The sequence below is a fragment of the Pogoniulus pusillus genome, chromosome 11, assembly GCF_015220805.1.
Source record: "Pogoniulus pusillus isolate bPogPus1 chromosome 11, bPogPus1.pri, whole genome shotgun sequence".
NCBI lineage: Eukaryota > Metazoa > Chordata > Aves > Piciformes > Lybiidae > Pogoniulus > Pogoniulus pusillus.
Window position 1 is genome coordinate 31,634,195 of NC_087274.1, and position 24,637 is coordinate 31,658,831.

Genomic DNA, 24,637 nt, shown 5'->3' on the forward strand with positions numbered 1-24,637 from the left:
TTATTAGTTTAATATTAAAATTTACATAAAGAACTCTTGGCATAAAACCTCATTATTAAAAAAACCTGTTTGTGAATGAGCTGCATTCAGCTGAAGGGTTTTTTTTTTCCCTTGAAAAAGCCAGAATCAGTTCTCTAAGAGATGGGAAATAAGCCTGGTTTTGTTCAAATGGGCTTGGATATTTAGGAGCTAATGATGGTCCTTTGAAGAAAGGTAAATCAGCTTTCATGCATAGAAGTGCAGATGTGTGAGAGCTGGGATAAAACATAGGAGTTTTCCATCAAATAAAGCCTGTGACTGAGTTTACATCCCAGATGAAACCTTCCACATTTTTATTAGTACTCAACAATCCTCTTCCCCTCCAATGTTATAAAAAACCACCCAAGACATAAGGATGAGTCTTAAACTGGGAGAAAAGATAATGTGAGGATATAAATTCCACCACATTGAATAACTGCTCTGTCTTGTATGATTTTTCTTTAGCTTTTCATGTCTTCTCTTTTCACAGAAGCACAGAATTAACCAGGTTGGAAGAGACCTCTAGGAACATCAAGTCCAGCTTATCACCTAACCCTTCCAATTATGCAAACCATGGCACTCAGTGTCTCACCCAGACTCCTTTTAAACACCTCCAGAGATGGTGATTCCATCACCTCCCTGAGCAGCCCAACCATAGAATCATAGAATGGTTTAGGTTGGAAGGGATCTCAAGAATCAGCCAGTTCCAATCCCCTGCCATAGGCAGGGCCACCTCCTGCTAGAACAGGTTGCTCAAGGCCTCATCCAACCTGGCCTTGAACACTTCCAGGGAGGCTGTGGAGCACCACATCTGTGCCAGTGTCTCACTACCCTCACTGCAAAGAACCCTTTCCTATCATCCAGTTTCAATCTCCCCTCTACCAGTTTAAATCCATTCCTCCTTCTCCTGTCATTACCAGACCTTGTCTATGGTTCCTCCCCAGACCTCTAAGTTGTCTTCATATACTCGAAGACCACTCCAAGGTCTCCTGGAAGCCTTCTCTTCTCCAGGCTGCACAGCCCCAACTCTCTCAGCCTGTGCTCACAGCAGAGCTGCTGCAACCCTCTCAGCATCTTGGTGGCATCCTCTGCACTGGCTCCAACAATTCCAGGTCCTTCTTATGTTGGCGACTCCAGAACTGCCCCCAGGGCTGCAGGTGGGGTGTGAGGAGAGCAGAGCCAAGGGGCAGAATCCCCTTCCTTGCCCTCCTGGTCACACTGCTCTTGCTGCAGCCCAGACAGCAATAGTGTGCTGTATCTCAACATCTCTCTTGAGTTGACGAGCCCAGAACTGGGCACAGCACTCAAGGTGTGGCCTGAGCAGTGCTGAGCACAGGGGCAGAAGAACCTCCCTTGTCCTGCTGCCCACACTGCTCCTGAGCCAGCCCAGGATGCCATTGGCTCTGCTGCCCACCTGGGCACTGCTGCCTCCTCTGCAGCTCCTCTCTCCCAGCACCCCCAGGTCCCTTTCTGCCTGGCTGCTCTCCAGTCATTGTGTCCCCAGCCTGTAGTGCTGCTTTGCATTCTTGTGGCCAAAGTGCAGAACCTGCACTTGGCCTTGTTCAATCTCTGGCCTCTGCCCACCCATCCAGCCTGGCCAGGTCCCTCTGCAGGGCTCTCCTACCTTCCAGCAGCTCCACAGCTGCTCCTAGCTTGGTGTCATCTGCAAATTTACTGATGCTGGACTCAGTCCCCTGGTCCAGATCATCAATAAAGATATTGCACAGGACTGTGCCCAGCACTGATCCCTGGGACACAGCACCAGTGCCAGCTGCCAGCTGGATGTGGCACCATTTACCACCACTCTCTGAACCCAGCCCATCAGCCAGTTCTTGACCCATACCCGAGTGAATCTGCCCAAGCCAGTGACAAGTGGAGACCCTCAGGGATCAGTCCTCAGACCAGTCTTGTTCAGCGTCATTGTGGGTTCCATGGACAAAGGCATTGATTGCAGCCTTAGGAAGTTTGCTGGTGACACCAAGCTGTGTGATGCAGCAGCCAGGCTGGAGGGCAGGGATCTATCTAGAGGGACCTGGACAGGCTGCAGAGGTGGGCACAAGCCAACCTCAGGAGGTTCAACAAGACCAAGTACAAGGTCCTGCAGCTGGGTCGAGACAATGCCAAGCACAAATCCAGGTGGGCAGTGCCAGGCTGGAGAGCAGCCCTGAGGAGAGGGACTTGGGGATTCTGGTGGAGGAGAAGCTCCACAGGAGCCAGCAGTGTGCACTTGCAGCCCAGAAAGCCAAGCAGAGCCTGGGCTGCAGTAGCAGCAGTGTGGCCAGCAGGGCCAGGGAGGGGATTCTGCCCCTCTGCTCTGCTCTGCTGAGACCCCACCTGGAGTACTGCATCCAGCTCTGGAGCCCCCATTACAAGAGGGCTGTGGAGATGCTGGAGTGTGTCCAGAGCAGGGCCAGGAGGGTGCTGAGAGGCTGCAGCAGCTCTGCTGTGAGCACAGACTGAAAGAGTTGGGGCTGTGCAGGCTTGAGCAGAGGAGGCTCCCAGGGGACCTTCTTGTGACCTGCCAGGATCTGAAGGGGGCTCCAAAAAAGCTGGGGAGGGACTTTTTAGGCTGTCAGGGAGTGGCAGGTGTGGGAGGAATGGAGCAAAGCTGGAGGTGGGGAGAGTGAGGCTGGAGGTGATGAGGAAGTTGTTGAGCAGGAGAGTGGTGAGAGGCTGGAATGGGTTGCCCAGGGAGGTGGTTGAGGCCCCATGGCTGGAGGTGTTTGAGGCCAGGCTGGCTGAGGCTGTGTGCAGCCTGCTCTAGGGTAGGGTGTCCCTGGGCATGGCAGGGAGGTTGGGACTGACTGCTCCTTGTGGTCCCTTCCAACCCTGCCTGATTCTATGATTCCAAGCCATGGGCTTGTTGTGGCAGAAGGCACTAAAGGCTTTGCTGCAGTCCAGGTAGACTCCATCCACAGGCTCCAGTCGCAGTAGCTCAGAGCAGCAGTACCTTGCAGAAGCGAAGCCTCTTTTACTGCTGTGCATGCAGTGAGATATTTGAAATGCAGGGAGATGTAGATGTACTTATAAACAACTTAAAAATACATCTCTTGCTTAGACAAGGCTGTGTGACTGGGAAGGGAGGGATGCTTGGTTGTGTTATCCAGCACGAGCTTTCACCCCACACCATATGGAATAGCTCCTGAGAAAGAGGTCAGGGTCAGATATTTTGGGGGTGGTACAAATTGGCTCTGCAGTGCATGGAGAGGAAGAGGAATCTGCTGCAATGTGTACTCCCAGTGACATTTGGAGCTTTGGCACTTGTTTGTGTATGTGCAAAACCATCCTGTCTGGTGGCAAATAGAGTTTTGTAATGCTTGAGTGGATCGAGTGAGGATAAATAAGCTGAAGATCTTGGGTAACTTAGCTTCAACTCTGTGCTCTATTTCAGAAGAAAAGAGCTCTCATTCGTGGCTCTGTGAATATCACTGGGCTGCCTACAGCACTGCCAGCATTAATCCATGTCAAAAGGTTGCAGAATTGGGAGATTGTAGAGCAACATCTGGAGAAACTGCTAAGTGGATAGATAAATAATTACAAATAGTTAAGATAGCAGCGCTCAGCAACTTACCACTCATCAGCTGAAACGTGGGAATTGATCCTTTTCTTGGCTCTGGGCCATGGGGAATGTTAGAGCAGACTCTTACATCTTCAGCTTAAGCCTAATAACTCAGCAAGGTTCAGCTTCTCAGCTGTGTAGTGTAGACAGAGAAGTTTGGCCATGGCTTGGGTTAAAATTGAATCATAGAATCAAGCAGGTTGGAAGAGACCTCCAAGATCATCCAGTCCAACCTAGCACCCAGCCCTGTCCAGTCATCTAGACCATTCCACCTGATTGGAAAATACTTTAAGATCATTAAGCCCAACCATAACCTGTAACCCTCCTCTACACGACTCTTTGACCAGGTCCCTAAGTACCTCATCCCTGGAGGTGTTTAAAGCCAGACTGGATCTGGACAGTCTGATTAAGTGTGAGGTGTCCCTGCCCATGGCAGGGGCATTGGAACTGGATGATCCTTGTGGTCTCTTCTGCCCTGACTGATTCTGTGATTCTGAGTGCAGGACCTGGCACTTCTCTTTGTGAAACCTCATATACAACTGACCTTGGGCCATTGATCCAGGCTGTGTACATCCCTCTGCAAAGCCTTCCTACCCCCAAGCAGATCAATACTGCCACACACCCAGGGATGGGGACTCCACCTTAGTTATTCTGTATCTCTCTCAAAAGAAAATTAAAAAGCAATTACTTCCTGTAAACTTATTTCTAATATCTCCTTCAGCTAAGCACTGTGGAAAACATGTGGGATGAGACTGAACAAGGGATTGTACATGGGATGAGATTGAACAAGGGATTGTACATGGGATGAGATTGAACAAGGCCAAGTGCAGGGTTCTGCACTTTGGCCACAACAACCCCAAGCAGCACTACAGGCTGGGGCCGGAGTGGCTGAGAGCAGCCAGGCAGAGAGGGAGCTGGGGGTGCTGGGAGAGAGGAGCTGCAGAGGAGGCAGCAGTGCCCAGGTGGGCAGCAGAGCCAATGGCATCCTGGGCTGGCTCAGGAGCAGTGTGGGCAGCAGGACAAGGGAGGTTCTTGTGCCCCTGTGCTCAGCACTGCTCAGGCCACCCCTGGAGTGCTGTGTCCAGTTCTGGGCTCCTCAATTCAGGAGAGATGTTGAGATGCTGGAACACGTCTTGAGAAGGGCAACAAAGCTGGGGAGGGGCCTGGAGCAGAGCCCTGTGAGGAGAGGCTGAGGGAACTGGGGGTGTGCAGCCTGCAGCAGAGGAGGCTCAGGGCAGAGCTCATTGCTGCCTGCAGCTGCCTGCAGGGAGGCTGTAGTCAGGTGGGGTTGGGCTCTGCTGCCAGGCAAGCAGCAACAAACCAAGGGGACACAGCCTCAAGCTGTGTCAGGACAGGTCTAGGGCGGATGTGAGGAGGAAGTTCCTGGCAGAGAGAGTGATTGGCATTGGAATGGGCTGCCCAGGGAGGTGGTGGAGTGGCTGTGCCTGGAGGTGTTGAAGCCAAGCCTGGCTGGGGCACTTAGAGCCATGGTCTGGTTGATTGGCCAGGGCTGGGTGCTAGGTTGGACTGGATGAGCTTGGAGGTCTCTCCCAATCTGCTGGATTCTATGATTCTGTGTATAAGAAAAATCAATAAATAAACACCCCCCAAACAATCTCTGTTTAAGAAGAAATTCTTTACAGTGAGTGTGGTGAGGTTACCCAGGGAGGTTGTGGATTCCTCCTCTCTTTAGGTGTTCAAGGTCAGGTTGGACGAGGCCTTGAGCAACTTGGGTTAGTGGAAGGTCTCTGCCCATGGAAAGGGGTTGGAACTAGATGATCTTTAAGGTTCTTTCCAACTCAAACCGTTCTGTGACTGTATTTGCAAATAAAACAGAAAACTAAGATGTAAATAGAATTCCTCCTTCACCTCAGAATGGCTAAACAAGAGGGAACCACAGAATCACAGGATGTTAGAGGTTGGAATGGACCTTGAAAGCTCATCCAGTCCAACCTCCCTGCCAGAGCAGGATCACTTAGAGCAGGTCACACAGGAATACATCTTGACAGTCTTTCAATGTCCCCAGAGAAGTAGACTCTACAATCTCTCTGGGCATCCCATTCCAGTGTTCTGTCATCCTCACCATGAAAAGCTTCATGTGGAGGCTCAAGAGAGCCATGTTATGATTGGAAAAAAGAAAGGATAAAAGAAAAGCAACTTAAAACAATGGCTAAATTAGCTGCAATGTTTTGCAGCCTTGATATGGCAGAGTGTGCACTTGTCTGGTGCTGCACATTTTACCTCTTAGCAGTGGATTTCTCCTCTTGGACCTTACCTCTTGGATTAACTCCTGAGTGGTCAATCTTTACATTTACATCGTAGTTATCTCCACTAACACAAGTGCCAGCTGGAAATAGTCACCTGAAAAGCTCTGCAAAAGGAATCTACACCTGCTTTACATCAGTGTGAAAACAAAGGGCACTGATATGAGAGATCCTTGGTTAAGTTTGTAACTTCAGGAGTGCAATTTTACACCATGGTCTGGTTGATTGGCTAGGGCTGGGTGCTAGGTTGGTTTGGATGAGTTTGGAGAGCTCTTCCAACCTGCTTGATTCTATGATTCTATGACAGAAGTCAAGTTTTCCTGTCCTAGTTAGTGTGTATGTGTGTGTGTGGCCATGAAAAAATGCTAATTCACACTTCAGTTTGCTACCTAGCAAGAAAAAAGTAGTGTGGGCACTGCCTGTCCATAGAGTACTTAACACTTCAAGCTGACATAGGAATACATCTTTAGATAGATCCTGTCCTTGCTATGCCCTTTCACCAAGGGTAGTAAAAATTTGCATTAGAGACAAAGTCCTTCCCCTCCTCCATCTGCTGTACAGCAGAGAACTGCTTGAGGCTGAAATACAACTGAATGCATGCAAAAACATGCATTAAAAAGAGTGTGGCCAGCAGATCAAGGGAGACTTTCCCCCTTTATTCTGCCCTGGTAAGGCCCCATCTGGAATATTGCATCCAGTTCTGGGCTACAGGGAGGGCTAGAGGGGTGCTGAAGGGACTGGAGCACTGCCTGAGGAGGAGAGGCTGAGAGCCCAGGGGCTGCTCAGGCTGGAGAGGAGAAGGCTGAGAAGGGACCTGAGCAATGTCTATAAGTAGATGAGGGCTGGGGCTCAAGAAGGAAGGGACAGGGACAGCCTCTGCTCAGCTGTGCCCTGGGGTAGCACAAGGGGCAATGGATGGAAACTACAGCACAGGAAATTCCACCTCAGCATGAGGAAGAACTTCTTGAGTGTAAGGGTCCCAGAGCCTGGCACAGGCTGCCCAGAGAGGCTGTGGAGTCTGCTTCTGTGGAGCCTTTCCAGCCCTGTCTGGATGTGTTCCTGTGTGATCTATGCTAGATTCTGTAGTCCTGCTCTGGCAGGGAGGTTGGACTGGAAGATCTCCAGAGGTCCTTTCCAACCTCTAACATCCTCTGAAAACTTGTTTGTTTGTTTGTTTTTATTTGAGGGGATAGACCCTGCAGATCTCTTGAACATTTGAAATGATTGGACCTATTTAGAATCATACAATCACAGAATCAAGCAGGTTGGAAGAGACCTCCAAGCTCATCCAGCCCAACCTAGCACCCAGCCCTGGCCAACCAACCAGACCATGGCACTAAGTGCCCCAGCCAGGCTTGGCTTCAACACCTCCAGCCACGGCCACTCCACCACCTCCCTGGGCAGCCCATTCCAATGCCAATCACTCTCTCTGCCAACAACTTCCTCCTCATAGCCAGCCTAGACCTGCCCTGGCACAGCTTGAGGCTGTCCCCCCTTCTTCTGCTGCTGCTTGCCTGGCAGCAGAGCCCAACCCCACCTGGCTACAGCCTCCCTGCAGGCAGCTGCAGACAGCAATGAGCTCTGCCCTGAGCCTCCTCTTCTGCAGGCTGCACACCCCCAGCTCCCTCAGTCTCTCCTCACAGGGCTGTGCTCCAGGCCCCTCACCAGCTTCATTGCCTTTCTCTGGACACCTTCCAGCACCTCAACATCTCTCTTGAAGTGCTGCAATTTGTGTAGTTGAAGATGGATGCTTACCAAGGAGCAGTGCTACATCTTGGGCTATCAGTGCCACTGATAATATAAATTCAAACGAATCCTTTTTCCCCTCCCCAAGGCTGGGATTGGTTCAGTGGCTTTGCTGACTGCAGGAAAATACAGCATCACTGCAGCCAGAGTGTTTTATTTTGTTGCCTGTTGCTTTTCCACGCTCTTGCAGGGCAGGCTGAAGGCATTTAGCAATTGTTCTGATGGATTAAGAGCAGCTTTAGCAGAGCTGAAATCCTGGACAGTGATGTTTATCTCCACAGCAGCTTCCCTGCTATTAAGTTCTCTGCACATGTTGAGCCTGATTCACAGTGCACTGACTTGGGTGTTTAAAATGTATTCATTCATGTAAATACTCTTCAGACAGTTCACATGGATCAGGATACACACTTAGGTTCTGTTTAGGCAGTTGGTGACTTCAGTGTGCTCCAGGAACTTAGTCAGCAGCAAAATAAACAAAGGAAAAAATTAATTACCTGCTTGCTTCCACAGCCTCTCCTGAAATCAGTGCTTTAGTGGAGACAGAGCACTTGAGGCATGAAGGTGGGGGCAGGCAAATCAAACTGCTGGCAAATTGGCAGCTAGAATAACATACAGCCTTTTGCTTCCCAAGCTCCAGCCAGCTCAGGAGTGATGTATCAATTGAAATTCCAACCTTGAAGAGGCTGAGTGCATGAGAACACGTGGTGTATTCAATGTGCACATGCAAAACAAGCCATAGAGGGACAGAATCCAGCAGGTTGGGAGAGACCTCCAAGCTCATCCAGTCCAACCTAGCACCCAGCCCTGGCCAATCAACCAGACCATGGCACTAAGTGCCTCAGCCAGGCTTGGCTTCAACACCTCCAGCCAAGGCCACTCCACCACCTCCCTGGGCAGCCCATTCCAATGCCAATCACTCTCTCTGCCAACAACTTCCTAACAACATCCAGCCTAGACCTCCCTCCAGACACCATTACAACCTCTTTTAGTTCAGTAATACCTTCTTCAGGAACCATCAGGGCCAGCTATAATGTAAGTTTAAATAATGATCTAGATTCATCCAGAGGATGAGGTAGTCAACCACAGACCTGAGTCAGTCTCTGGAAGTGTCTTTCTCTTCTCCAGTATCCAAAGAGATCACTGTTGGAGTGAGTTCAGAGGACACCACCAAGATGCTCAGAGGGCTCTGCTATGAGGACAGGCTGAGTTGGGGCTCTGCAGACTGGAGAAGAGAAGACACCTTGCAATGGCCTTCCCAGTATTTGAAGGGAGCCTGCAGAAGAGCTGGGGAGGGACTATTGGCAAGGTCTTGTAATGACAGGAGGAGGAGGAATTGGTTTAAACTGGCAGAGGGGAGATTGAAAGTAGATGTTAGGAAAGGGTTCTTTGCAGTGAGGGTGGTGAGACACTGGCACAGGTTGCCCAGGGAGGTTGTGGAGCACAGAATCACCCAATGTCATCTTTGATCACATTGGGTGATTCTGTGTGCCACAACCTCCCTGGAGGTGTTCAAGGCCAGGTTGGATGAGGCCTTGAGTGACCTGTTCTAGTGGGAGGTGTCCCTGCCTACGGAAGGGGGTTGGAACTGGCTGATCCTTGAGGTCCCTTCCAACCTAAACCACTCTATGATTCTCTGATCAGACCCAGGTGTCTCAGGTAGGTGGGGTGGAATGGGATCATGGGTTTAAGTAAGAAAAATAACTAAGAGTGGTGAGGTACTGAAATATGTTACCCAGGGAGGTGGTGGGGTCACTGTCCCTGGAGGCATTCAAGGAATGTGTGGACATGGCACTCTGGGACAGAGTTTAATGAGCAAAATGGTCTTAGGTTGATGGTTGGACTTGATGTCTGATCTTGGAGGCCTTTTCCAACCAAAACAACTTTGTGCTTCTGCCTTGGATCACTTCCTACTCAGGTCTATTGACTAAGGAGATGCTGGAACATGTCCAGAGAAGGGCAAGGAAGCTGGTGAAAGGCCTGGAACACAAACCCTGTGAGGAGAGGCTGAGGGAGCTGGGGGTGTGCAGCCTGCAGCAGAGGAGGCTCAGGGCAGAGCTCATTGCTGTCTACAACTACCTGAAGAGAGGCTGTAGCCAGGTGGGGTTGGGCTCTGCTGTCAGGCAAGCAGCACCAGAAGAAGGGGACACAGCCTGAAGTTGTGCCAGGGCAGGTCTAGGCTGGATGTTGTTAGGAAGTTGTTGTCAGAGAGAGTGATTGGCATTGGAATGGGCTGCCCAGGGAGGTGGTGGAGTGGCTGTGGCTGGAGGTGTTGCAGCCAAGCCTGGCTGAGGCACTTAGTGCCATGGTCTGGTTGATTGGCCAGGGCTGGGTGCTAGGTTGGACTGGATGAGCTTGGAGCTCTCTTCCTTGATTCTATGATTCTATGATTCTATGATTCTATGATTCTATGGACCTTGCTGTACAATCTTAGCTGATGGTAGCTTCATTGAGTATTTGCTAACAAAGCCAAGCAAATAATCAAGTAGTGATTGAATCTGGAAATGGAGGGCACAGAAAGCTTGCACTGTTCCACAGACCCATGCTTACACTGTGACACACAGTGGCAGACTTTAACAAGTAATGTCTAAGAAGCAAGTTTGGGGTAAAGTCATATTCTTTCTGGTTTGCAAGGCTCAATTCAATTTTGTCCAGATTGCATCTACCTTTGTGGGATTTGCTTATCTCCATTCCTGTTTGACATAATCAGATCTTCCCATGGTACACGTTGGCACAGTCCCTGCTGGGTTGTGAAAGTCAAATTGCTTTCTGACACTGCTGAGAGCACTGGCCTGCATTTGTGCAAGACTTGAAATGCAGCAGCACAAGAAGTGTTTAGATTAGAGTTATACATGACACTGGGTTTGCTGGTAGTATTGTTCAAAGTGAGGATGGAATTAATGCCTTTTCTTTTGTGTGCTAATGCATGTTTGATGGAGCCAGAGGGTACAATTCACAGGATCATAGGATGTTGGAAGGGACTTCTGGAGATTTTCAGGTCACAGAACCATAGCATCAAGCTGGTTGGAAGAGATACACAGTCCAACCTATTACCCAGCCCTGTCCAATCAACCAGACCATGGCACTAAGTGCCCAAGCCAGGCTTGGCTTCAACACCTCGAGGGACAGCAACTGCACCACCTCCCTGGGGTCCAAACCCCCCTGCCAGAGCAGGAGCAGAGAATCTAACACAGATCACACAGGAACACATCCAGACAGGTCTGGAAAGGCTCCACAGAAGCAGACTCCACAACCTCTCTGGGCAGCCTGTGCCAGGGCTCTGGGACCCTTAAAGTCAAGAAGTTCTTCCTCATGTTGAAGTGGAACTTCCTGTGCTGTAGTTTGCATCCAGTGCCTCTTGTTGTATCCCAGGGCACAAGTGAGCAGAGGCTGTCCCTGTCCCTTCCTTCCTGACCCCTAGCCCTCAGATATTGATAGACATTGCTCAGATCCCCTCTCAGCCTTCTCCTCTCCAGCCTAAGCAGGCTTTGGGCTCTCATCCTCTCCTCTGCAGGCAGTGTTCCACTCCCTTCAGCATCCTTGTAGCCTTCCCTTGGAGTCTCTCCAGTAGATCTCTGTCCCCTTGTACTGGAGAGCCTAGAACTGGATGCAACACTTGTGCTCCTTCTCTGTTGACAACATCATCCAAAACAACACAGTGAACTCTTAAGTATACTACAAATATGGAGAGAAAATTTCCTCTGGTTCCTTCCTTGGAAAACCAGGACTCTTCACAGTATCATAGAATCATCGAATCAAGCAGGCTGGAAGAGAGCTCCAAGCTCATCCAGTCCAACCTAGCACCCAGCCCTGGCCAATCAACCAGACCATGGCACTAAGTGCCTCAGCTAGGCTTGGCTTCAACACCTCCAGGGACGGTGACTCCACCACCTCCCTGGGCAGCCCATATCCAAATATTAACTCATCAGATTCTGTTGAATAGAATCATAGAATCAAGCAGGTTGGAAGAGACCTCCAAGCTCATCCAGCCTAACCTAGCACCCAGCCCTATCCAGTCAACCAGACCATGGCACCAAGTGCCTCATCCAGTCTTTTCTTGACCACCTCCAGGGACAGTGCCTCCACCACCTCCCTGGGCAGCCCATTCCAATGGCAAATATATTAACTGAGACATGGAAGAAATAAGTTTTGGGTTCAGTTATTTTCTCTTTTCTCCAAAGTTCTCTTCCAAGAGAACCCAAACACCTCTTTAGTAGTTTGACTCTCACTGCATGAGCCCCAGCCCTTTTCCTTTGCTTATCTCACTGCTGTCTATGGTGTGGCTGAAGCCCCAGGGCAGCTTTTCATCATGGTAATCACAAAATGAAAGGGCACTCTGAAAACCCACTTACTCAGAAATACAGGAAGATGGCTTTTGCTGAACTTAATACCATTTGCTGCTTTGTAAGGTCTATAATTTCCAGTCATGTTAATGCCTTCTAATTATTATCCTACTTGGCTTTTGTTTCTCAGGAAGATTAAAGTGGTCTGTTTGATGTGTGCAAAGAAGTGACTGCAGAAAATGGTAAATTAATTGGAAGATGTCAGCTTAGGAGAACATTTTTGACACGAGTGCTGGAAGGCTGTTAACAAACAGACTCACTCATTTGTCTCACCATGAAATGAAAATAAAAATCACAACATTGTGATAAGATCCTGACTAGGAAATGCCTGCAAGACTCTTTGAAGCTGTAGGTTCTTTTCTTCCCTGGGTTTCAGCACCGTGATATATGCAACCCACGTTCCGCGTAGCCGCGAAGCGAAATAGGTTCTATGCAGAACAGATGGACCAGGGCTAATGTGGTGATGTGCACTGGAGATGAGAAAGGATTAATGCCACAAGGGGAAACTGGAGGGAAATTGGAAAGACTGGGGGTATTTGAACTAATTCATGAATCGTTTCCAGCTGATAGTTATGCCTTTGGGCACAGTGAGTAATATCAAGGAAGCGTGGTTAAATTTGTATGGGTTTGTTTTAATGGAGATCAGAAGGAAATGCCAGACTTTGGAGTGGTTAAGCAAGAACTGCCTTGGATTCCCCCATCCCAGAATCATTGAATCAACCAGGTTGGAAGAGACCTCCAAGATCATCCAGTCTAACCTAGCAACCACTTTGTGCCATGGTTTAGTTGACTGGATAGGGCTGGGGGATGGGTTGGACTGGATGATCTTGGAGGTCTCTTCCAACCTGGTTGATTCTATGATTCTATGGCATTGAGTGCCTCATCCAGGCTTTCCTTCAACACCTCCAGGCACGCCACTCCACCACCTCCCTGGGCAGCCCATTCCAATGCCAATCACTCTCTCTGCCAACAACTTCCTAACAACATCTACCCTAGACCTGCCCTGGCACAACTTGAGGCTGTGTCCCCTTCTTCTCTTGCTGGTTGCCTGGCAGAAGAGACCAACTGGATGTTTGGAGGAAGTTGCCCAGGGAGGTGGTGGAGTCACCATCCCTGGAGGTGTTTTAAAAGGAATCTGGGTGAGGCACTTAGTGCCATAGCTTACTTAATTAGAAGGGTTGGGTGATAAGCTGGACAGCTGGACTGGATGATTCTAGAGGTCTCTTCCAACCTGGTTGATTCTGTGATTCTATGATTCTTACATCTTGACACTCACCCCTGAAGGGAGGCTGTAGCCAGGTGGGGTTGGTCTCTTCTCCCAGGCAACCAGCAACAGAACAAGGGGACACAATCTCAGGTTGTGCTAGGAGAGGTCTAGGCTGGATGTTAGGAGGAAGTTCCTGGCAGAGAGGGTGATTGGCATTGGAATGGACTGCCCAGGGAGGTGGTGGAGTTGCCAACCCTGGAGGTGTTGAAGCCAAACCTGAGCCTGGCTGGGGCACTTAGTGCCATGGTCTGGTTGATTGGCTAGGGCTGGGTGCTAGGTTGGACTGGCTGAGCTTGGAGGTCTCTTCCAACCTGCTTGATTGTATGATTCTATGATCCTATGTTCTGCAATCTCTGCATAGCTTCTCAGGAGCCTGTTCCCAAGCTGCAGACAATGTAAAACACTTGAGAGTGAGGAAAGATTTAGTGGAACAGGTAATGAAGATGGCTACTTTAGTTTGCTGGGAAGCAAATAAGCCACATGGGCTTCTGTTCACCGGTGTGGAAGATGCTGTATCCTTCTTCTTGTATGCCATTCTTTCATTCTAGACAAGGCTCAAAAAGAAGATAGAAAGCTATAAAACAGCCTGCCTGCTGAAAACCTGATTCCCATTCTGTTGATTCCCTTGCAGGTTGCAAATCTGGCCTGTTCAATCTCAAATAATGAAGAAGGTGTGAAGTTAGTCCGTATGGCAGCAACACAGATTGATAGTCTGTGCCCACAGGTGAGTAACATTCCTGCTAAAAAAGGGCTTGAGATCTCTCTAAGCTTTAAAAAGCATCAGTTAGCTGCTGGGAAAACAGCCTAGATGAAGCTTGCAGCCTTGCCTTTGTCATTACATGGTTGCCTGCTTTCCAGCAGCTGTGACGAATGCGTTCGCATCTTGAGCCCTGCGTAGCAAAGCAGCTGCGGTGCTGTGCTTTTAGTGCAATCTGCAAGCTGCTTTTTCCTTCCCCTTGTGAGAGAAATGTTGCCACTTCTGGTTAAGAAAGGGTCTAGCTGAAGATGTTGCAGGGTGGTTGAACGTGGGAGGTCCCTTCCAAGCCAGGCCATTCACTCTCTGGTTGTCCGTAACAGGTGATAAATGCTGCGCTCACGCTGGCCGCCAGACCCCAGAGCAAAGTAGCCCAGGACAACATGGATGTCTTCAAAGATCAGTGGGAGAAACAAGTGCGAGTCCTCACTGAAGCTGTGGATGACATCACTTCAGTGGATGATTTCCTCTCTGTTTCAGGTACTGAGATCAAGGGACCCTCCTGCTAATGCACTTCGAAATGAATGGGTTGGAGCAGAGGGGAAATGATAATTGCTAAAGCATCGTTAGTCTTTTAGCCCATCCCTGCTGGAATGCTGATCTTCTGCACTCAGCAGGAGCAACCAAACCATAGCAATTAGGCCCTGGTAGCAATGGTTAGCTTTTCATCTCCCAGAAAATAGCATCTCATTTGGGCTTCTATTTTAAAGAAGTTTTGTTTCAGCTGGGGCATGAAGGAGGACTTCTACCACCTTTTAGAAATGCATCCCAGAGCTGTGACAGGCTGACAGCCTCTGTAGCCATTGTAGCAGCCCTTAGGCAGTTGGTAGGCAAGAGGAGAAAAGGTGAACTTTATTTTTCAGCATTGCTCAGACCTGTGATGACTAAGCTGTGGAGCAGATCTACCTGACAGTTCACCCCAAGCAGCACTACAGGCTGGGGCCAGAGTGGCTGAGAGCAGCCAGGCAGATAGGGAGCTGGGGGTGCTGGAGAGAGGAGCTGCAGAGGAGGCAGCAGTGCCCAGGTGGGCAGCAGAGCCAATGGCATCCTGGGCTGGCTCAGGAGCAGTGTGGGCAGCAGGACAAGGGAGGATCTTGTGCCCCTGTGCTCAGCACTGCTCAGGCCACAGCCTGGAGTGCTGTGTCCAGTTCTGGGCTCCTCAATTCAAGAGAGATGTTGAGGTGCTGGAAGGTGTTGAGAGAAGGGCAATGAAGCTGGTGAGGGGCCTGGAGCACAGCCCTGTGAGGAGAGGCTGAGGGAGCTGGGGGTGTGCAGCCTGCAGCAGAGGAGGCTCAGGGCAGAGCTCATTGCTGCCTGCAGCTGCCTGCAGGGAGGCTGTAGCCAGGTGGGGTTGGGCTCTTCTCCTAGGCAAGCAGCACCAGAGCAAGGGGACACAGCCTCAAGTTGTGCCAGGGGAGGTCTAGGCTGGATGTTGTTAGGAAGTTGTTGTCAGAGAGAGTGATTGGCATTGGAATGGGCTGCCCAGGGAGGTGGTGGAGTGGCCGTGCCTGGAGGTGTTGAAGCCAAGCCTGGCTGGGGCACTTAGTGCCATGGTCTGGTTGACTGGATAGGGCTGGGGGCTAGGTTGGACTGGATGAGCTTGGAGGTCTCCCAACCTTATTGATTCTATGATTCTGATTGTCTGTACCAGGCTACCAGGCCCTGAAGAAGGATAAGAAGAAGGGAAATAGGCAACTGGTGAAGGAGTTTGATCTGAGCTCTGCTAGTTTGAGCCTAGCTGGGATATTTTGGTGAGAAGAATTAGATTATAGGCAGTGAAAAAGAAACAATGGTGATGTCTACTGCACTCACAGGCTTGCTGAGATGTATAAGAACAAGGATATAAGTATTGGTAAGGGAGTCTCTCTCTGGGCTGTTTGAGCTGCACTTCTCTCTCTAACCTGCCTGACTAATCCCTCTGCTTCCTAACCCCCCTGACTGACACTCCAAACTCACCTTGAGCATAAGGCAAAGTCTGGGGTAAGGTAAAGGGGTGAGGAGAAGGTGGAAGGGTGGTTGGGAGCCCCTCCTGGGGACTAAGGGTTCTGGGAGGGCTGCTGTGTTTCTGTATTACCTTTTAAATTGTCTCTTTCTGTCTGTAGCTGTGTAGATTGTAACTCTCTGCTTGTATCTTACGCTGAGCTGCAGATATAAAGCTTCATTCTAATTTCCAGTGCAGATGAGTGTACTCTGGGTAATTTTCTCGAGTGAGGGGTGAGGAGGGGCAGGTAACACCCAAATCATCACATGAGTACATTTGTCAGGACAGAGTAGGATTAATAAACCTCACCAGCACAGGCTGGGAGGTGACTGCTGGAGAGCAGCCCTGTGGAGAGGGCCCTGGGGGTGCTGGTGGCTAATAAGTTCCCCATGGCACAGCAATGTGCCCTGCTGGCCAAGAAGGCCAATGGGAGCCTGGGGTGGATTAGGAGGATGTGTCCAGCAGAGCAAGGGAGGTTCTCCTCCCCCTCTACTCTGCCCTGCTGAGACCTCATCTTGAATACTGTGTTCAGTTTTGGGCTCCCCAGTTGCAGAGGGACAGGGATCTGCTGGAGAGGATCCAGCAGAGGGCTAGGAGGATGATGAGGGGACAGGAGGGCATGGCTGATGAGGAGAGGCTGAGGGACCTGGGGCTGCTTAGTCTGGAGAAGAGAAGACTGAGAGGGGATTGGATCAATGTCTATAAGTATCTGAGGGCTGCCAGGAGGGGGGGGACAGGCTCTGCTCACTGCTGCCTGGGATAGGACAAGCAGCAATGGGTGTAAGCTGCAGCACAGGAGGTTCTGCCTCAACACAAGGGGGAACTTCTTTCCTGTAAGGGTCCCAGAGCCCTGGCACAGGCTGCCCAGAGAGGTTGTGGAGTCTCCTTCTGTGGAGCCTTTCCAGGCCTGTCTGGATGTGTTCCTCTGTGCTCTGTGTTAGATAGGATTGTCCTGCTCTGGCAGGGGGGGTTGGAGTGGATGATCTCCTTGGGTCCCTTCCAACCCCTAACACCCTGTGAGCCTGTGATAATTATCTGAGGGGTGAGCATGTCAAGGTGCCAGGCTCTTTTCAGTGGGGTTCACTAACAGGGCAAGGAACAAGGAATATAAGCTGGAAACCAGGAAATTCCATCCCAGCAAGAGGAGAAATTTCTTTAGTGTGAGGGTGCTGGAGCCCTGGAGCAGGCTGCCCAGAGAGGTTGTGGAGTCTCCTTCTCTGGAGCCTTTCAAACCACCCCGGATGCATTCCTCTGTCACCTTCCCTGGGTGATCCTGCTATGGCCATTGTGTCCATTTGTAGAGAGCTGGGAAGCACTTCTGGTTCCCAGTTATTAGTGTAGCAATTCAAACAGAGAGAATTAGTTAAGTAGTGTGAAAAACAGCAGCTCTTTGCACTTCTCTGACTTCCCTTGGAGGGATTACAGTGCAAAGCAAGTTGCATGAGAACAGAGAAGGTACCTTAGCCCTTACATAAAGAAGAGATGGAGATGGAGGTGCTGCTGACTCTTTGGGTCGCAGCCTTTGCTCTGTCTTCCTTGCAAAGTGCTACCACTTGTGGCAGAGTGCCTTGTGACAATTCAGTCATACACAGTGGAGGCTGTAATTGCTAAGTGCTGCCTGGCTTGGGTTAATTGCCTGCTGCAGAGAATTCAGTTCTCTGCTATGCTTTGAAAGAAGTGGACCTGACTGTTGGGACTGAGCAGATGGAGTGTGCCAAGTGTGCTGGGCTTACTCTAGCATCACAGTTAGTCTTATTTTTCATGCTACATTCTTCTTCCCTGCCATTTCCTAAAGCTCCTACTGAAAGCTTAAGATGATAGGAGAGGGGAAAAAAAAGTATCCCTTGCAAAAATCCTTAATCTTGTATTTTTGCCCTCCCCTATATTCTGCTTGGTTGTATCCCACCACTCTTGGTAGCAGGGAAATGGTCTGGTTCTGTGTAATTACACTCCAGTGTTCAACACCACTGCTGGAGTGGTTGCTGCAAGTTGTGACAGGGAAATGAATTTGAGCTCTTAATAAAAAGGTACTTCAGAGCCTGGTAGCAGATAGAGTTTTATTTGAGGTTTGAAGCTGGCAAACACTTCAAGAGGCATAATCCTGCAGGGAAATGGCAGGGCAAGCCAAGCTGTAAGCTGCAGACCCAGTCCATGAGCCAAAGTGATGGCAAACTTCCTGAAATGGCCATCTGGTTGGTTGGTTGGTTGGTTGAGGGTTTTGCTCACTCACAGCACTTGTATACATAAACCCAGGAGCTATTGGAATGGGTGGTGTCGAGAGGGTAGATTTAGGCTACTAAGAGGGGAGATTTAGACTGGATATTAGAAAGAAATTCTTTATAATAAGGGTGGTGAGACACTGGAACAGGTTACCTGGGGAGGTTGTGGATGTTCCCTCCCTTGGAGGTGTTCAAGGCCAGGTTGGATGAGGTTTGAGCAACCTGGGTTATGGGAGGTGTACCTGCCCATGGCAGTGGGGTTGCAACTAGTTGATCTTGGTGCCACATCCAGTTGGCAGACAGACACTAATGGTGTGCCTCAAGGATCAATGCTGGGCACAATCCTGTTCAATATCTTTATCAATGATCTGGACCAGGGGATTGAGTCCAGCATCAGTAAGTTTGCAGATGACACCAAGCTAGGAGCAGGTGTGGAACTGTTGGAAGGTAGGAGAGCCCTGCAGAGGGACCTGGCCAGGCTGGATGGGTGGGCAGAGGCCAATGGGATGAGATTGAACAAGGCCAAGTGCAGGGTTCTGCACTTTGGCCACAACAACCCCAATCAGCATTACAGGCTGGGGCCAGAGTGGCTGAGAGCAGCCAGGCAGAGAGGGAGCTGGGGGTACTGGGAGAGAGGAGCTGAAGATGAGGCAGCAGTGTGCCCAGGTGGGCAGCAGAGCCAATGGCATCCTGGGCTGGCTCAGGAGCAGTGTGGCCAGCAGGACAAGGGAGGTTCTTCTGCCCCTGTGCTCAGCACTGCTCAGGCCACCCCTTGAGTGCTGTGTCCAGTTCTGGGCTCCTCCATTGCAGAGAGCTGTTGAGGCGCTGGAAGGTGTTGAGAGAAGAGCAGCAAAGTTGTTGAGGTGCCTGGAGGAGAGGCTGAAGGTGCCTGGACAAAAGGAGGCTCAGGGGTTTGAAACCCTGGTGGGGTTTCAAAGATGCAGAGCTCTGATTCAAAACAACATAGTTAACCCCAGACTTAGCAGAGTTAGAGAAGGACTGGATGATCTTGGAGGTCTCTTCCAACTTGGTTGATCCTATGATTCTATTCTATGATTAAGGAATGGTTTGACTTGATAGTCTTAAAGGTCTTTTTTTAACCAAAATGGTTCTGATTCTATTTGCAGTGTAGTGGTATGTGTGTGTGTGGCAGAAAAGCAAGTTGCTGTTTAGAGTAACTGAGTTGGCTCAAATATGGAATTCAGTCCTGGTTTTGTTATTGAAATTAATTTGAACTGTACTGGCTGCAGGGAAATGATGTCTGACCTAGTCAAGATCCACTTCATCCTTTCACATTAGCTGTGGGTGAGAAGACTTCATAAACCACGACAGGCAGCACGTGATTGTGAGCCAAGGAGAAAACAGCACAGCTCCCAAGAGCTCAATAAAGCTGCTTCAAATTCCATCATCTGAGCAGCCTCACTCTTGGCAGCTCTTCCTTCAGAACATGCACAGTCACACAGCATTACACTGGGTGTCATGAAGCATTCACAGCTTCTTCTCTGCCTTTGCTGGGGTAAAGGAGATGAACTGCTTGTGCACAGGCTCCCTGCTGTCTCCAAAGGCCATTTGCTGGTGTCTTTGGAGAGTGATTTCTTTTCTTTCCTAGCTTACTTAAGCACAAACAAACCAAACATATGAAAAGGCAGGAGAAGAGAAGGCTTTGAAGAGGTCTTGTAGTAGCTTTTGAGTACCTGATGGGGGCCTACAGGAGGGCTGGGGAGGGACTATTGACAAGGTATTGTAATGATAGGATGAGGAGGAATGGTGTGATGGGGGTATTGTAACAATAGGATGAGGAGGAATGGTGTGGTGGAGATATTGTAATGACAGGATGAGGAGGAATGGTGTGATGGAGGTATTGTAACAATAGGATGAGGAGGAATGGTGTGGTGGAGGTCTTGTAATGATAGGATGAAGAGGAATGGTGTGATGGGGGTCATGTAATGACAGGATGAGGAAGAATGGTGTGATGGAGGACTTTTAATGATAGGATGAGGAGGAATGGTGTGATGGAGGACTTTTAATGATAGGATGAGGAGGAATGGTGTGATGGAGGACTTTTAATGATAGGATGAGGAGGAATGGTGTGATGGGGGTCTTGTAATGATAGGATGAGGAGGAATGGTGTGGTGGTTTGTGTGTTCCCTGATCCCCCCTCACCCCCCACTTTGGAAATCACCCAGACTAGATTCAGCTGTCTCTGGAAATTTGAATGAAGCTTATATGTACAGCTTAGCTCAATATACAAGCAGGTAGAAGAAGAAGACTCCCTTATCTATGTTTGGATTCTTGTTTTTATACCTGTCAGCAAGCCTGTGAGTGAATTAGACATCACTCTTGTTTTCCTTTCACAGCCTGCAATCTAGTTCTTCTTACCAAAACATTCAAGCTAGCTTCAAACCAGCACAAATGAGTTTAAACTGGAAGAGGGAAAATTTAACCTGGATGTCAGGAAGAAGTTCTTCACAGTGAGGGTAGTGAAACACTGGCACAAGTTGCCCAGGGAGTTTGTGGATGCTCCCTTCCTGAGATGTTCAAAGCCAGGTTGGATGAGACCTTCTAGTGGGAGGTATTCCTGCCTATGGTGGGGCGACTCTGAAGTAGATGATCTTTGAGGTCACTTCCAACCTAAACCATTCTATGAGTCTAAGAGTGGTCAGGGATTGGAACAGACTGCCCAGGAAGGTTGTGGATGCTCCCTTCCTAAGGTGTTCAAAGCCAGGTTGGATGAGACCTTCTAGTGGGAGCTGTTCCTGCCTATGGCAGGGGGAGTTGGACCTAGATGATCTTTGAGATCCCTTCCAACCTAAACCATTCTGTGATTCTAAGAGTGGTCAGGGATTGGAACAGGCTACCCAGGAAGGTTGTGGATGCTCCCTTCCTAAGGTGTTCAAAGCCAGGTTGGATGAGACCTTCTAGTGGGAGCTGTTCCTGCCTATGGCAGGGGGAGTTTGACCTAGATGATCTTTGAGGTCCCTTCCAACCTAAACCATTCTATGAGTCTAAGAGTGGTCAGGGATTGGAACAGACTGCCCAGGAAGGTTGTGGATGCTCCCTTCCTGAGATGTTCAAAGCCAGGTTGGATGAGACCTTCTAGTGGGAGCTGTTCCTGCCTATGGCAGGGGGAGTTTGACCTAGATGATCTTTGAGGTCCCTTCCAACCTAAACCATTCTGTGATTCATGGGAATGTGCAAATACACCTCCAGAAAACATGCCCAACAGTTTCTGAGTGCACCTGCATCACCTTTGACCACTTCTCCTCTGTATTACATTTGCATTCTCCTGCAATCCAGTGTGAAGCTCGAAATTAGTGTTTGGAGAGAATTACAGGTTGGTACTCACAATATAGGTGTGAGGAGGTAGCTCAGTCCCTTCTAAAGATAAATATCACAGCTGGGATTTCTTTCCTGTCCCATGGCCTGGTGTCACAGAGTGGTGTTTGGTTTGCAGGCTCGGGTGAGGACAGCTGTCAGTTTTTCATCCTCCTGACATTTGCTGCTTACCCAAATCAGTGAGCTTGGCTGTGAGGAAGAACAAAATGAAACCAGCCCTTTCATCTATTTATTTATTGATTTGCTTTTCCCTTTCCCCCAGAAAACCATATTCTGGAAGATGTGAATAAGTGTGTGATTGCTCTCCAAGAGGGGGATGTGGATACGCTGGACCGAACCGCGGGGGCCATCCGAGGCCGTGCAGCCAGAGTTATTCACATCATTAATGCAGAGATGGAGAACTATGAAACTGGAGTTTATACTGAGAAGGTGCTGGAAGCTACCAAGCTGCTCTCTGAAACAGGTAAGCTTGCCTGAAATACTGCTCAGTATTAACTTACCTATAACTTTCTGTTCTTTCTCTGGAACCTCTGAAACTTTTTGGCCACAATAATCCCAAGCAGCACTACAGGCTGGGGACAGAGTGGCTGAGGGCAGCCAGGCAGAGAGGGAGCTGGGGGTGCTGGTAGAGAGGAACTGAAGATGAGTCAGCAGGGTGCCCAGGTGGCCAGGAAAGCCAATGGCATCCTGGCCTGGATTGGAAGCAGTGTGGGCAGCAGGACAAGGGAGGTTCTTCTGCCCCTGTGCTCAGCACTGCTCAGGCCACACCTTGAGTGCTGTGTCCAGTTCTGGGCCCCTCAATTCAGGAGAGATGTTGAGATGCTGGAAGGTGTCCAGAGAAGGGCAACAAAGCTGGTGAGGGGCCTGGAGCAGAGCCCTGTGAGGAGAGACTGAGGGAGCTGGGGGTGTGCAGCCTGCAGAAGAGGAGGCTCAGGGCAGAGCTCATTGCTGCCTGCAACTCCCTGAAGGGAGGCTGTAGCCAGGTGGGGTTGGGCTCTGCTGCCAGGCAACCAGCAGCAGAACAAGGGGACACAGTCTCAAGCTGTGCTGGGGGAGGTCTAGGCTGGATGTTGTTAGGAAGTTGTTGTCAGAGAGAGTGATTGGCATTGGAATGGGCTGCCCAGGGAGGTGGTGGAGTGGCTGTGCCTGGAGGTGTTCAAAAAAAGCCTGTTTGTGGCACTTAGTGCCATGGTCTGGTTGGTTGGATAGGGCTGGGTGCTAGGTTGGACTGGATGAGCTTCCAGGCCTCTTCCAACCTGGTTGATTCTATGATTCTATGACTCGATTTTGGGAACCTTTCCCAATCAAAACATCTCTGTGATCTGATCTTGTCAGTGGATGTGAGGCAATGGCCTTATGGCAAAAGCTGACACTCCTTATTTGCACTTCTGTGCTCCAACCTCCATGGACCCTTACAGTTCCTTGGATGTGTAAGTCAGACAAGGAGTGGGAGAAGTCAGTCCCTGCTGTGCTGCTATCACAGTAGAGAAAAGCAAAGCTGATCACACAAAGCCAGCCTAAGGAGCATGCACAGACCTAGGAGCTGGCTTCCCAGACAAAGCTGGCATTTCAGATCACAGGCTTCCATAAAGCTCCCCCAACATGGGCAAAGACAGAGCAAACAGCAGCACCACAAGCTTCAAGCAGCTCCCTGAGAAGCTGCCTTTCATAAGCTGTCAGCATTTGCTCACCAGAAGGGATGCTCTTTAATTTATTCAATCACTCCACAAACTCCTCTGCTTTCCCCACTCTAATTCATAGAATGGGTTAGGTTGGAAGGGAGCTCAAGGATCAGCCAGTTCCAACTCTGCCATAGGCAGGGACACCTCCCGCTAGAACAGGTTGCTCAAGGCCTCATCCAGTCTAGCCTTGAACACCTCCAGGGAGGTTGTTGACTGGATCAGGCTGGGTGCTAGGTTGGCCTGGATGAGCTTGGAGGGAGGTCTCTTCCAACCTGGCTGATTCTATGATTCTATGGTCTAATTGATTGGCTAAGGCTGGGTGCTAGGTTGGACTGGATGAGCTTGGAGGGAGGTCTCTTCCAACCTGGCTGATTCTATGATTCTATGGTCTAATTGATTGGCTAAGGCTGGGTGCTAGGTTGGACTGGATGAGCTTGAAGGTCTCTTTTAACTTGGTTGCTTCTGTGACTGTGTGAAACTGTGCTTGAAAACAGGGTATAAAGGAATTGGTGATCATTCTTTTTTCATGCTCCCCTCGTTGCTACTCCACAAGCCACCTTGGTACAAACTATATAAGAGAAGAGATTTAGGAACCCATCAAGCATAGGATACTTCATCAGTTTCAATAATCTGAGTAAATAATGCACAACCTTTTCTTCAGCTTCTTTCCAAGTCAGTTGATCATCTATTTTGTGTCTGTAGGAAATCACTGGTCTGAGCAGGTGAATGGACTTTGTGGTGCCTCAAGTTGTGCTTCCAAGCAAAACCACTTTTGACATGTTTGAGCAACTGAAAATATGTTACCTGATTGACAAAAGGATAAACTTCTGCTAGGTTCTGTGGAATGAATAGATTTTGTGTAATAAATAGGTCCCCTAAGAGAATAAACAGGTCCTCTAAAAGAATAAATGGATTTAGTAAAATAGATAGATTATGTGAAAGAATAAAGGGACTCTGGGAAAGAATAAAGAGATTCTGGGAAAGAATAAATAGATTTAGTAAAATAGATAGATTCTGTAAAAGAATAAAGAGATTCTGGGACAGAATAAATAGATTTAGTAAAATAGATAGATTCTGTGAAAGAATAAATAGATTCTGGGAAAGAATAAAGAGATTCTGTGGAAGAATCAATAGATTCTATGGAATAATAAATGGGTTCTGTAAGATAAAAGGATGTAAAATAAACAATGTAGGAGAGATTGATCTAAAAATAGATTATCTATGATAAATAGATTGTTTTCAAAGTCTGCTAGATGGATAGACTGGGATAAAATACTGATTTAAGGGTTTTGAGCCTGCTTTTTTTCCTTCAGAGAGCAGGGTTTGGATTCATCTAAGTGTAGGTGATTACGTCTGAGCTGCTCATTTTAGACTGCCTTGTACTCAGCTTTATCTGTTGCTATGTGTGTCTGAGCAGTTCAGTGCAGGCAGTACTATCAAGTGCTCTCATCCTAAAGCAGTGATCTGCATT

General features: G+C 49.1%; 1 protein-coding gene across 1 annotated transcript in view; it reads left to right on the plus strand.

Moving 5' to 3' along the window:
- Positions 1 to 24,637, plus strand: part of LOC135179633 (catenin alpha-2) — an 898,848-nt gene that overhangs the window by 755,192 nt on the left and 119,019 nt on the right. Inside the window, exons 10-12 of the mRNA XM_064151673.1 lie at positions 13,826 to 13,918; positions 14,272 to 14,428; positions 21,747 to 21,947. Coding sequence (XP_064007743.1) covers positions 13,826 to 13,918; positions 14,272 to 14,428; positions 21,747 to 21,947 — 451 coding nt within the window. The remainder of the gene's footprint in view (positions 1 to 13,825; positions 13,919 to 14,271; positions 14,429 to 21,746; positions 21,948 to 24,637) is intronic.